The sequence below is a fragment of the Leishmania infantum genome, chromosome 9 (assembly GCF_000002875.2).
Source record: "Leishmania infantum JPCM5 genome chromosome 9".
In the NCBI taxonomy this organism is placed as follows: domain Eukaryota; phylum Euglenozoa; class Kinetoplastea; order Trypanosomatida; family Trypanosomatidae; genus Leishmania; species Leishmania infantum.
In genome coordinates, this window is record NC_009393.2 from 265,091 (window position 1) to 278,099 (window position 13,009).

At 59.8% G+C, this 13,009-nt stretch overlaps 4 protein-coding genes and 3 non-coding genes across 7 annotated transcripts; 2 read left to right on the top strand and 5 right to left on the bottom strand.

The window, feature by feature from the left end:
- Positions 1-1,519: 1,519 nt before the first annotated feature.
- On the bottom strand, positions 1,520-1,635 carry LINJ_09_rRNA1. The gene has a single exon (XR_001203145.1). It is a non-coding gene; the product is annotated as a 5S(M5) ribosomal RNA (ribosomal RNA).
- Positions 1,636-1,753: 118 nt separating this feature from the next.
- Positions 1,754-1,825, top strand: LINJ_09_tRNA1. The gene has a single exon. It is a non-coding gene; the product is annotated as a tRNA-Met (tRNA).
- Positions 1,826-1,883: 58 nt separating this feature from the next.
- LINJ_09_tRNA2 lies at positions 1,884-1,966 on the top strand. Its single transcript has one exon. It is a non-coding gene; the product is annotated as a tRNA-Leu (tRNA).
- Positions 1,967-3,092: 1,126 nt separating this feature from the next.
- Positions 3,093-4,640, bottom strand: LINJ_09_0750 (conserved hypothetical protein; the record flags this gene model as incomplete). Its single annotated transcript, XM_001463495.1, has 1 exon — positions 3,093-4,640. One exon carries the CDS (start codon positions 4,638-4,640, stop codon positions 3,093-3,095), a length of 1,548 nt encoding a protein of 515 aa, XP_001463532.1.
- Positions 4,641-6,012: 1,372 nt separating this feature from the next.
- LINJ_09_0760 (conserved hypothetical protein) lies at positions 6,013-7,563 on the bottom strand (the record flags this gene model as incomplete). Its single annotated transcript, XM_001463496.1, has 1 exon — positions 6,013-7,563. One exon carries the CDS (start codon positions 7,561-7,563, stop codon positions 6,013-6,015), a length of 1,551 nt encoding a protein of 516 aa, XP_001463533.1.
- A 1,539-nt stretch (positions 7,564-9,102) lies between these two features.
- Positions 9,103-10,113, bottom strand: LINJ_09_0770 (putative cleavage and polyadenylation specificity factor 30 kDa subunit; the record flags this gene model as incomplete). Its single annotated transcript, XM_001463497.2, has 1 exon — positions 9,103-10,113. The coding sequence occupies one exon, from the start codon at positions 10,111-10,113 to the stop codon at positions 9,103-9,105; it is 1,011 nt and encodes a 336-aa protein (XP_001463534.2).
- Positions 10,114-10,772: 659 nt separating this feature from the next.
- LINJ_09_0780 (conserved hypothetical protein) lies at positions 10,773-12,668 on the bottom strand (the record flags this gene model as incomplete). The annotated part of the gene is made up of 1 exon (XM_001463498.1): positions 10,773-12,668. The coding sequence occupies one exon, from the start codon at positions 12,666-12,668 to the stop codon at positions 10,773-10,775; it is 1,896 nt and encodes a 631-aa protein (XP_001463535.1).
- Between the last annotated feature and the right edge of the window lie 341 nt (positions 12,669-13,009).

Sequence of the window (13,009 nt, forward strand, 5' to 3'; positions counted from 1 at the left end):
TGTTTTGCTTTTGTGGCTTGTGCATGTCCGCTGTTTTCGCACTTTTTGCTCTAGTTGCTTTGGTGTTCATCATGCGTGTTGCTTCTTTTTGCGTTCTCTGCGCGTCTGGTTTTCGGTGCGCTGCCCCCTCCCGGGGGGCGCCCTTTTTGTTTCCCCCAAGCATCCGTGTGGTGTTTATAATTCTAATAGCCGCCGGGGGGGGGGGGGATGCGTTTGGGCATTTTTGTGACAGACGGGCGAAAACCAAAAAGGCCCAAAGCGCCACGCGTGGGCGCGGGGGGCAGCCCGGGGCCGGGCCTTGCATCTTCTCTGGCGAGGGGCCTGTTTGCATGCTGGTTGGTGTGGCCGTGGGCCCCCTTTTTCCGCCCGCATCAGCGCCTGGGCGCATTCCTTGGCGTTGTTTCCTTTGCGGACTCCTCACCGGTTGCTTTTTCGTTAAATTTGATCGGTTTCTGTAAAGCGATGCTGTGTTCAAGGAAACGGTGATTTCCCCATGCCGGGGTTTTGCGCAGCAAATTTTGGAGCAACCAAAGCTTTTTGTGCGTCTCTTTTAAAAACGGGGCTTGTTTTTTTCGTTTTGAATTTTTGCGGCGGCTTTGTGGCTATTTCCGGCTCGGGTCGGGACATTTGACGCCCAGAAAACATCGAAAACTAACGCCGCGGCTGGTGGCTTAACTTTCTGTTGGTGAAAAATGGGCTTGGGTGCTGGTAAGAGCGAGGCGGATGCAAACAGTTTGTACGCTTATCTTGATTTTTTCGGACTCTTTCAGGAATCGTAAACCAAGGCTTAAAAAATGGATTTTTCTCTCATGCGCAGAACGCGTTGCAAATGATTTTTGGAAAGCCGCACCACCTCGGCAGTCTTGGCTGTGAAGAATTTTTTTTTGGGGGGGGGAATAAAAGGGCTTTTTTCGTCAGTGAATCAAGGATAGGCCGTGATAAAGCGGCGTTTGGTTCCGGGTTTTTAGTTACGGTGGCGGTTGTCTCTCCGCTTTCTTGTGCTGTGGGCCTCGTGCGTTTCGGTGGGTCGGTGATGGTGGGGTTCTGCCTTTTTGCTGGGGCGGGGCTTCGTTTTCTTTCGTTGCCGAAAACTGGGGGTGACTGCCTGGAAGGTGGCGTTTTTTATGGAATTGTGGGTGTTTTCTCGGAGCTGTTGCGCTCTTGGTGTTTCGAGGGTCAGAGGAGTCGGTTTGTATATATTGGTCTCTGGGGTTTGGTGGGGCGTCTTTCCCGGAAACGTGCGTGTCGTACGCGGGGCCTTCGGGGTTTTGTGTTTGGGACAATCCTCCGCAAGAGGAATGGGGGTTCTTGTTGGCCTTGTTCTCGGGGAGGCTTGCGTGACAAAAAGCGCCGTGCGTCGTTAGATGGGGGCGCCGTGGCGTCTTGACGCGTGGCCGCTTTTGGACAACGCTGGGCTGAAAGTCTGCGTGCGCCCGTTTCCGGCGAGGCGTGCGCGAAAAGGGGTGGGCGCAAGCATCGGGGTCCATGAAATTTTCGGGCGGCGACGCCATGCCTTCCTCGCTGGATTGGCGAAAGCGGGCGATGGGGCCCGCCAAAAAAAGAGTACGGCACTCAGGGTTCCCGAGTCATCACTGACCTCAGTACTAACTGAGCCTGTGAGTGCTTAACTTCACAAATCGGACGGAATATGGTGTTTTCACTCAAGTGTGGTCGTACTCAAAGTTTTGCGAAGGAGAGACTGGCGGGTCCGTTCACGACTTTGACTTCTCGTGTACGTCTAGATATTTGTAGCAGCACCGTAGCGCAGTGGAAGCGCGATGGGCTCATAACCCATAGGTCGTTGGATCGAAACCAATCGGTGCTATACTTTTTTGCGCCTTTACCGACCCTGTCGGTATACAAAGCTCTGGATATTATCCCGAGGCAAGATGGTCGAGTGGTCTAAGACGTCACGTTCAGGTCGTGATCTCCCCTGGAGGCGTGGGTTCAAACCCCACTCTTGTCACACTTTTCCCCCATCCTGAACCAGGCGGAGGCAAGGGAAAGGCCCATTCGCGCGACGGCGTTGGTGCAGGCTTTGGTCGGGCGGGGAAAGGAAAGGGGTGGGTGGGTGGGGAATGCGTCGCGGGTGTTTTCGTGGTGTGTGGGGGGGGGCGGGGGTTCTCTTCCCTTCGGGCGCGGGTGCCCGCCCATGGGCGTTTTACGGACGCGTATGGGTTGACGAAAGCGGCGTGTCGCTGGTTGGCCCCTGAACGGGCGTCGTGGCGTGTTTGGTTGCATCTTTTCAACTCGATGCTTCCGAAGGCATCCGATAACATGCACGCGCTTGCGTGGCAAAGGAGCGACGCGATCTCCCACGATGCCGTCATGAACGCCGGCTTGCCCGCACTTTGGAGAGACCAATGCGAAGAAAAAGGGACAGGGGAGGGGGAGAGGGAGAGGAGGCGCGTGCGGGAAGCGGAGGGCTGTCCTGCAGAGTGAGAGGGGGGTCGTCTGCCTTCCGCTGCTCCTTTCCGACGCCACACATTGGCTTGCGGTGAACACAGACAGGACCATGCTTTCTCGCCCTGCACACACGCATATTCTCTGACACCGTATGGCAACAACGGCATCACGACTATCACTGCACACACACACACACACACAGAGCAACGCCACAAAAACAGTACGTGAAGAGGGGGGGGGGAGAGAGAGGGGGAAACAGAGAAGGAACAGGTAAACGAAGGCAGAAGCAGAACGAGATAACTCGTCTCTCCTTTCCCTTTGCAGTTACTCTCTTTCCCCCGATCTTTCTCGTCCAACTCCAAAGGGATGCACCCGCAACACACCACGAGAGAGGGGGAGGGAGGGCGATGAAGCCAACTGAGGGAATCACCTTAGCGAGAAACGCAAAGACACGGAATAAAAGGATGGGGGAAAGGAAACAACACACGCACACACACACACAGACACAGACACAGAGAGGCAGGCACCTATGTACATGCATAACCCAGCAAAACTTCATATGTTTTCTTTCTGTCCGTGCTGACGCAACAGAGGCACTACAAACTCACGGTTGATATGATCCCGAAAATGGGGTCGCAACCCGCTTTGGCGCTTGTCAGGCCATTGCATGTGCGTTGCCATACCTCCTACTTCTTGATCACGCTGAGATCCAGTGGTGCAACGTAGGGCTGCGAGACGTCGCAGTCCTCCATGCTGTCTGGCAAGCTGACCTCCTCCATGTCGTCTTGGGGCTCAGTAGTGCGGGTGGGCGGCTTCAGCTGCGCAGGTGAAGCGTTCGCCGAGAGCTGCGTGCTTGTGCTGTGCACCTTGTTGTCCATGAAGGGGCCCGACAGGGATTCTACGCGCGCCGGCTCCTCAGTGGCCAGCTCGCTGGTCGTCGTCGATGACTTTGACACGGCCGCGGCCGAGGGGGAGCGGGGCTTGCGCGTTGACACATTGCTCGCATGCGGCGGCACGACGTAGCTGCACCCGGCCGTCTGCTTCGACGAGAGCTCGCACGGCGCACTGCGGCTGCCCGCGCTCATCTGCAGGGGGTTGTAGTAGGCGCTGTACGTGTTGCTCACCGGCGGCGCCATCACAGGGGGGTGCGATTCCCGGTTGGCACGCCTCGTCTCCACGCGGCCCTTCTCGTGCGAGTTCCGTAGCGTGCTGCGCACCGGGGTGCCGTTAGTGCTCTTCGCCGCCTGCCTGGACGCGGAGGCCGCTTGTGGCCCAGATTTCGTTGTGGCCGCCGCGGCATGGACGCCGAAGCGGTTGGCCGCCCTCTGCGGCGTGGCCCCAGAGGCTAGTGCGGGGACGTGCTTCACTGGCTTGCTCCCAAGCGCTGCCGTCGTTGCCGCAGTGAATGTTCTCGAAGCAATCTTCATGATCGGCGCACGCTTGGCGACAGTGACGCATTGCCGGCGCCGGAACGACTCGTAGCGGTGCATGAGGGGGCCCAAGCGTCGGTACTCCTCCAGTTCACGGCGGATGCGCTCCTTCAGCTCTTCGATGGTAAAGTTCTGCGGCGTGTCATGAGCGTCGAGGCCCTCTTCAAAATTAGGCACAATGCCGCCTTCCTTCTGGATCTGAACGATCCGCCGTCCACGCACGGAGACCAGCACTTTGTCCTTCTTGAAGCCCGGCGGTAGACGTTTGCTGCCCATCGACGCCGGGCTCGCACGCGGGCGGGCGTGGAGGCTACTGCGGTTCGAGCCGTTCTGCAACGGGTAACGGTGGTTGCTTTCCCCCGACAAGCGCTGGCACAATTTTTCTGAATTTCTCTGAAAGCGGCTTGCCGGGTGCTGGGGGGTGCTCTGCGGGTAAAAGGACGCGTTTGCGGCGGCACTGGTGCCAGTGCCGCGCAGGGGGAGGCCGACATGCATGCCAGACGGCAGCTGGTAGGAGCCGCAGTTGGCGTCTACGTGCCGCGCGGTCGGGATCGAGACAGCGTCTGCGTCCGCAGGCTCTCCGTCCGGGGACACCGCGGCCCCCTTGCTGTACGCCTGCTTGCCATCGGCCGCGTTATCACCGTACAGCAGCTGCTGACCGCGGTTGAGGAGTTTTTCGATGCGGTCGAGCGACTCCCTGATGTCGTCGACCAACTCCACACTGCTGTTGCTGCTGCTGCTGACGAGCTCGTTGGCTGGCGAAGCGGCGGTCTTGCTGGGCATCACGGGAGAAAAAGAGTACATGTGGAAGGGCTGACGAAATGGAGAAGAGAGACACGAGAAAGAACTACCGTACAGCTATACACAGAGAGAGAGAATGAAGGACACACACAGCGAAGGAAGCAGGCAAGCAAAGAAATGATGACGTATCAAGCAATGGTAGGACGACCTCGGAAGACTCTGACACACACACACACACACACCTGCAGGAAAAGGAGTTAGGGAGTAGGGAGGTGTACAGCTACTGAAAAAGAGTTCTTCTCTTCCCTCTCGTTCTATATAACGTATGTACGGCGAGGGTTGGTGGATGGGAGAGGGGGATGGGCACGAAGGAGGAAGGAGAACCACAAGGGATAAAAGCAACGCACCCCCTCCGGGTAGGTGCGTGGTATGACACACGCGGGCTGGACTTGGTATGAAGGCCGCACACGTATCGTCTTCGTTTCAGCTGTTATCTTCTTCACGCTCAGGACGAATACTTGGGCGCCTCGGCTGCGTGTGTGCGTGTGCGTGTCTGTACACGTCCGCGTGTGCGCTTGGGTGTGTGGCGATCGAGAGACGACGACGGCGACGCAACAAAGAGGAACGTGCACCAGCACTCAAGCGCGCGGGGTAGAAGCACCACGAGCCACAAGACGTTCGCAGGCCACCCAAAACAGCCGCAATACGAGCTTGCAAGCCTGATCCTTATCTCTCTTCCGTCTTTGCTCTCTCTCTCTCTGTACAGCAGGGCTCACACACCTGCGCAGTAGGGCGTGAGCTCTCGACTTAGCTTTTCTGTATGAGCCACAGCGCGGGCGAGGGAACATCCGTGGATGTCAGACGGCGGAGGGGAGGGGGATCGTACCGGCGTACCTATGCACATATATATGTGTGTGTACGCGTGAGCTGGGACGGGTCTGCAGAGGTGCAAGGCACCGTTAGCAGAAACAGCGAAAGGGCCGAGAAAAGAAAAGCGGAAATGCAAAATCACATCACCGTGCTCGCTCTGAGGAGACAGGGAGGGAGGGGCTGCAGACAGGTGGAATGGAGGACGTGATGTGAAGTAGAGGCATGTGAGCGACAGGGAGAAAGAACCATGGGGGTGATGGGGGAAGGCGACGATGGCCAACAGGGAACGGCGACGCCATGCTGTGGCCGCCATAGCAGATACCTCCTTGGAGTATTGGAGAGACGAATTCGGGAGGGGGGAGGGAGGAGAGGGGAAGGGGTGTTTGTCTCCGCATATGCGCTTCGTTCATATATATGTATATGGGTGCTTATGTGTGCAGGCATCACCCATGCGCTACGCACGAGACAGCATAGTAGAAAGTGAAAGACAGGAGCGAAGGAGAGATGCGCGGTGCGCACAAACAATTCGCTACGACACAAGACAGCGCTGGTGACGAAGCAGGTGCTACTTGCTAAGGACGTTCACGCACCTCTTCAGAAGCGGGAGATTTTCCTGGAACATGAGTAGCCTTGCCTGCACGCGCGCCACCGCGAGCGCCAGCTGCTCTCGCTCGAAGGCACGGACGGCATCCTCGGCAGAGGCAAAGCCGGCCTCATGCGCCATCCGCACCGCGTCGTCGCGGAGCTCGTCGTACTCGGTGGAACACTTCTTCGCCAAGTCTTGCACCTCCGCTAACGAAAGCGGCGGGCCCTCGGAGGCGTTCGCTGCATCGACTTCAGGCAAGACACGTGAGAGAACATACGCGCGCCGCGGACTGCGGATGCCAAGGCCTTCACACATATCCAGCAGGCCGTCGGAAAAGGCAACTGGCGCCCCGGCATCCGCCATCTCTTTCGGTGTGGCGTTACCAGTGGCTGTCGCCGCCGGTGTGTTAGGCGCCACTGTTGTAGCATGCCCGGTTCCTCCTCCACTTTGGGCATCTGCCTCTCGCTTCACCGCCTGCTCCGCTTCTGTGCGAGGCTGCTGTAAATCCTTAACGTCGTGGACAAACGTAAACGCTGACTCGCCGCCGAGGAACTGGACGAGTGCCTGGTGCCACAACTTTCTCTGCTCCTCTCGTCGCACTGCATCGGCCCTGTCGCGCAGGCGGCGACGGTTCGCGTTGTTTTCGGACGCAGCGTGCATCATGCCAGCTAAGGCGCTGGACACCGTGGTCGACTTCCAGCTGGGGTTTGCAGACGCGTCCTTCTCATCGTATAGCTTCATTCGGAGAATCGATTCCTTGGGTGATGGGACCAATGCCGCCGCTCGTGGCAATCGCGGCTGAACGAGCGTGCTCTTGTACTTGGTTAGCATCGACTCCATGGAGGGCACCACGTGTGCACCGGAGTTGCTGCTTCTACCTCGGCCACAAAAGACATTCCCAAACTTTGTGAGCTTCGTCGCATGCTGCAGTGCGCGGCGGCCTTGCGGCGTCGATGTGATCCATCGCACCCTCGCCTCGTCGGTGAGGTCGTCCCACCACTTGTCGATGGCCATCTGCAGCCCCGGCATTCCAGCGGCGGCGCGCGGGATCTTTGGTGTGCCGGCACGAAGGGGCAACACTGCACATGTCTCGGAGGACGCCGTCACCGCCGAGGCTTCAGGCTCGCCGGCGTCGCTCACCATCGGCTGATCCCATTCCGACGCAGAGGCTGTGCCGGGGCGTTGGTGGGCGTCGTCGTGCTGGTGAACAAGGTGCGTCATGAAGGCGGACTTGCCGTAGGAGAGCGCGAGTCGCGCAGCAGTTTGCACCTCCGCCGTCACCGTGTCCTTCACAACCCCATCCTCTATGCCCGACTCCGGTGAGCGCGGCGCCTTCGCCTTTGCGCGGAACGATGGCGGAGCTGGCGCAGGCGGAGACGGCTGCCGCTGCTGAAGCTTGTGCTTCGCGCGTGCACTGAGAACGGCCTCTGTAATGCGCCGAGCGGCACGCACCTCACTCGATGTGGAGGCGTTGCCGCCAGCGGGAGACGCTGCAGATGAGGTGGCACCGCCAGTTGCCGCGACGCGCATTGGCACATACATGCGCACGGCGCGCACCGCACAAACACATGTGGGCCGCATTGTTTCTATGGATGAAGTGGAAGAGGCAGCGAGAGCGGATGAGAGCGAAGAATCACGCCGATGCAACACACACACACACATACATATATATATATATAAGGCCGCGCTTGATGCGACTTGTTACGGGGGCAGCGCCTACTCGTGCCGAGGTGGCGATGGGGGGGAATGAGGAGGAGGAGGTGAGCGCCAAAGATGTTCCCAAACGCTCACGATGCGATACAAGACGGAAGAGGGAGGGAGGGATGAACTGACGTGTGTGTGTGTGTGTGCGTTAGCAGCGGATCTCTCAAACAGAGCAGCAGAAAGGTGCTGCACAGATACACAGCACCTGCTGCAGCGATCACTCCTACAGAGAACTCTGCGAAACCGGTGCTCGATGCTGTGCTCGGGGTGTGTAGGTGTAGGTGGAAAGGCTGGGTACAAAAGCGGGAACAAGAAAGGTTGCGAAGGGGACGGTAAAGCACGACAGCGGCGGCCGGCAGCGAAGAAGAAGCGTAGCGGCACCGCGAACTGGGAAGCAGTGAAGACGGATGTATCGTTTCTATGTGAGGCATACACGCGTGGATCAACCAGCGGCGGGCCGTGTATGAAAGGAGCGGAAAAGGCGGGGAAGGGGACGAGAGAGGGACAGAGGCGGAGAGAAACGGTAATGTGTCTTGTTGCTGTATGTGATATATATATATAAATGTGTATGTATGTATGATGCATGTGTATGCGTAGGTGGGCACAATCACGTGCAAGATCGTGGTGGCGCACTCTTCAGAGCGGCGTTTCGGTGACTGACAGAGGTTGACGGAGGAGAGGAAAGGAAGGTGAAGGGGGTGGGCTTAAGGACCAAAGAAGGACACTTGAAATCCAGTCATAGACACGTGCAGACACCCTGTTCACATACACTAGTGAGGAATAGGAATAGGGAAAGAGAGATGGGGGGGTGGGCAAGAGTTGCTGGAGCCGAAGGGGAGACGTAATTATGCCATCCAGCTTCGCGCAGCGACTGGAGCGGGATGGTGGAGTGATGCGCATGCCGCCGCTAACAGAGACCACCTGTCAGGTACAAGGCCATCGGCACAGTCTGCTAAGTATGTGTTTGGGAGATAAAAGACCCGTTCCCATTGCCCTCCCAACTGCATGCCATTCCATGCGGTGGTAGAACGCAGTAGTGTGTGCTCGGAGAGGTTTGCCAAGTAAAAGGCCCACACGCATGCCTCGTCTCCGTCTCTCTTTGGCCAGCGACGTGCAGTCATTGCAATCCGTGAAGTCCACTCGCTCGCTCGCTCTGGTTCCATGCGGGGAGAGGCATCCGCAGCCACAAGAGATGAACGTCAAGATTGTCTCGAGGAGGGAGGAGGGCGACAGACAGGTGGGCCTTGGGCCGGCTCCACAGCAACAGCAACTGCAGCGACTTTCCACCCCAAAGACGGAGAAGGCTTCCTTTCCCCCTTGCCTGCTTTCTCTCTCTCCGCCGTTTGCCCAAGGGGTGGGGGTGGGCTAATAGTGATCGCGACCGGGGCGTCGCCGACCGCCTCCGCCACCGAAACCACCACCAGCACCAGCACCAGCACTACCGCCGCCGCCACCGCCGGCACCGCCCTCTCGCCGCAATCGCCGTCGGCTACCCATTCCAGCTCCGCCGCCACTGCCGTGTGGGGCGCCAGGCCCGCCACCGCCCCCGGCGCGGTGCTGATTACGGTGCGTATTCATTGGACAGTCTTTTACCGTGTGGCCCTCCTGATCACACAAGAAGCAGCGGCGATGGGAGCCGCCGCCACCACCGCCGTGCCCGCCGCTCTCCAAGCCGCCAGTGGGTTGCCCCGGCTCTTGAATTTCGCCTAGGGCTTTGTGCAAAACGCTGTGCTGCGGACCTGGACAGTCCGGGGCGAGATGGCCGGGGTCAAAGCAGCCGGCCCGGTAGCATGTTGCGCTGCGGTTGAAGGTTGGGTCATCGGCGCGCTCCACAATCATCTTGGCCAGGATGCGCTTAGACACGGCATCGCGGTCGTAGCGCTCTTGGATGGGGTGCCCTAGCGGACAGCGTGGGCCTAGCGGGCAGAAGCCGGCAAGGTAGTATGGGCACGCCGACTCCCGCTTCACATGTCGGAGGCGGCACTTGGGCCCCAGCGGGCAGAAGCCGCGGCGGTACGCGGCGCACTCCGGCTGTGACTCGTTCGGCTTCGTGTGCAGGAAAGGGCACTCAGGGTTGGTGCACTCCCCCACACGCTCAAAGAAGGCGCACTGCGGGACATAACGGTTGTCGTACTCGTGAAGGTAAAGGCAGTTGTCCCCATTCACGCAGGCGCCACGCAGCCAGTGCTTGCACACCTTTGTCTGGACGGTGCGGTAGGCGGAGATGATGTGGCGCTGCGGGCAGGCGTCGCCGAGACGGCAGCGGCCGCGCTGGAAGTCCTGACAGATTTCGAGCTTCTTCTCCGTGCGGGGCTGCTCCTTGGGCAGCGTGTCTTCGAAGTCGAAGTGCGTGCCGGCGGCATCGTCGACAAACATCTTCGCAGAAAGACCGCCTTTCTTTCGTGTTCCGCTTCGCTCTCCTAAGCGAACAGATCGACCGTGGGAAGCGGGGGTGGGTGGGTGGGTGTGCGCTGGCGTCACACCCCGTTCTGTAACGTCGCTTCCTTTTCCCTGCCGGGGGCGTCTCCTGACCGCCTTCACGTGTGATTCACAAATGTGCTGGAGGGAAGAGGTGGTGTGGAGGAGAGGCGGCGATGCACACGGACGTGCACGCATACGTGGATGTGCGTGTGTGTGGTGTGGTGAGGAGGGGAGAGGGCCACGCAAGGCGAGCAAAGAAAAGGCACAGAGAAGCCAAGAGGTGTTTGCGGTAGACGACGCTCATACAGCGATAGAATCAAAAAGATGCATGAGGGAGGGGGAGAGGGCGAGAGGGGTGCGTGTCTCTCTCCTCCTCTCGCCAGGCTTACCTCTCCTCCCTCAACTGCTTCCCCATCATCCACCCACGAACACGCACTATAGCTCCCAACAGCGCACGACGTTCCCTTCTTGTTTTGCTGTTTATCTCCCACTCAGGGGGATGCTCACAACCACGCGGTTCTGTGAACACACCGACGCAGCTCTTGCCGCGTGCACGAGCGCGTCTCTCTTCCCTCTCCATGAAGGGGGGGAGGGGGGCGATACCCCCTCTTTCATTAAGCCTCTCCTTCCTTTGCGGCTTCCGCGTGTGCGGGGGCAGCGGCGGTGTCGGAGACGCGATCGAAAGCCAGCGTCGGACTCTGGGTGAAGTAGTGGTACAGGAAGAACCGCAGCTGAGAAATCCGCGCCGCGGAGGAGTGCAGGACACTATCATCCACGCGCTTTCCATGAAAGTCATGCTGCATCGATAACAGCGCGTCCTCCCACGACCCCGACGGCGCCGTGGGCGCGTCGCCCTGGTGTCCACCACCAGTCTCATCACGCTCAGCTCTGTCAGAGGTGGCCGTGTTTCCGAGAATAATACTGGCAATGACGTCCTTCGCGCCCTGCACCGCCGACTTGCTTTCTGTGTGAGAGACGGAAAGCGGCTGCGCTGTCGTTTTCGCGAACGCCGGGGCACCGCCCGCACAAGCGCTACGGAGGAGGGGCTCCATCGATGCTGCCATGCGGTGGCGCTGCGCTTCAGGGAGGCGTCCCTGCTCCTCCTTGTTGACCTCCGCGCTAGCCTCAGCCGCCGGGACTGTTGCCGCAGTCAGGTCACCCACTACCGCGTCTGCTGTCCCTGTTTTTGACTGCGCGACAGTTTCCGTCTGGTCGCCGTCCCCCGCACCGGCACGCGCGACGGCTGCGCGGAGCTGCTCGAGTTTGGCAGAGGCGAGACGCGTGAACTGAGCATGCACCTGCGCTGCAGTGTGCCGCAGACTTTCCAGGTGGCAGTCACGGTGCTGGAGGTACGGGATGACCACCACCTCCACATAGGCTGCCATCTCCAGCAGCACTGCCCTTTGCTCGTTGTCGGTATCAAGGAAACCAGCCGCCGACGTTACGAGATGGTCACGGACAACATCCCGCAAGAGACGCCACGTGAAGATGCACCGCGGCAGCGCACGAAGGCGGCCTAGCGTCACCTCAAGCAACATGCGGTACACCAAAGCCCCGGCCACGTACTGGCGGGCCAGACAGTTCTCGGCAGCGGTCTCGGATGTGGCGCCGAGGCAGAGGAGCAGCATATGCGCCACCTCCGGCTCTTCCGCCGAAAACGAGTCTGGAAACGGCAACGCGGCTGACATTGAGCTGCTGCCGCCGGGACCCACACGGCATACCACATCTGCGATCATGCCGGGATGAACCGCCTCAGCAACGTCTACCAGTGATGATGCTGCCTCCGTATCTGCGCAACGGGGGCTGTGGAAAAGCGCTGCTATGCGACACCACTGGCGCACCCGCCAGGCGAAGGCGGAGCTGTCCATGCGCACCAGGTCAGACATCCGCATCGCCTCACGCGTCCCGTACGCGACACCGGCGGCCGGGGTCCGCGGACGCAGACGCAGTGACATGTGGTGCAGGTGACGCTGAGCGTCCTGCCAGAGGCACCACAGCGGGAGTGGGTCGTGGGCAGGCTTCCTCGATTTTTGCTGCTTTCTCTCGCCATAATGGTCGGAGAGCGCGGCAGACGTGACGGTCGCGGGCGCGTCCGTCAGCCAGGCAAGAGTAGCCCCCAATGCATTCAGTGCCTTGAGATGCACCACCACCGTTTCAAACCACTCTCGTCGTGCCGCCTTTGGCACCAACCTGCGTTGCTGCCACAGCTTTTGATAGTTTTCCGTGAGCGTCGTCACGTAGGCTGCGTGTTCAGCGTTGGCGGTGGCCGTTGCGTGCAACGCTACAGAGCTCACTTTTTTGTCGCTGCTGCTGGACGCAACCGTGCAGGCCAGTCGAGAGGATGCAGTGAGGTAGCGGTAGCTGACGGCGTCGAGGGTGCGCTGGAACAGCACGGGGTGGCGTCCGACTCTCCGCGTATGCGCCGAGTCCTCGATGCAGGGCACGAATGGCGAGGACACAAGGCTCGAGGCAGCGGCAGAAGCGGAGAGGGGCGTACTGGATGTGTCCATATTCGGTTTCAGCGGTGATCGCGCCCGGAATGGTGTGGGGATGGGGCGCACCTTTTGCAGATACCCGGGCGCAATGTGGGCGAATGTGGAAGATGCCATGAGTGGGGCGGTGGGTCGGTGCGGCAGAGGGGGGGGGTTGGTGGATGAGGATGGGCAGGGGGACAGTGGGAGAGACGTGGACGAGGTGGTGAGTTAGGGTGAAAAGGGAAGCCAAGATAGACGACGACACACACACACACACACACACACACACACACGTGTACACATGTCCAGACAGGTGCGTGGGGCTGGGGAAGTCAAGAAAGGGAGGGATGAGAGGGGGGGGGGCCAACCTGTGCGCG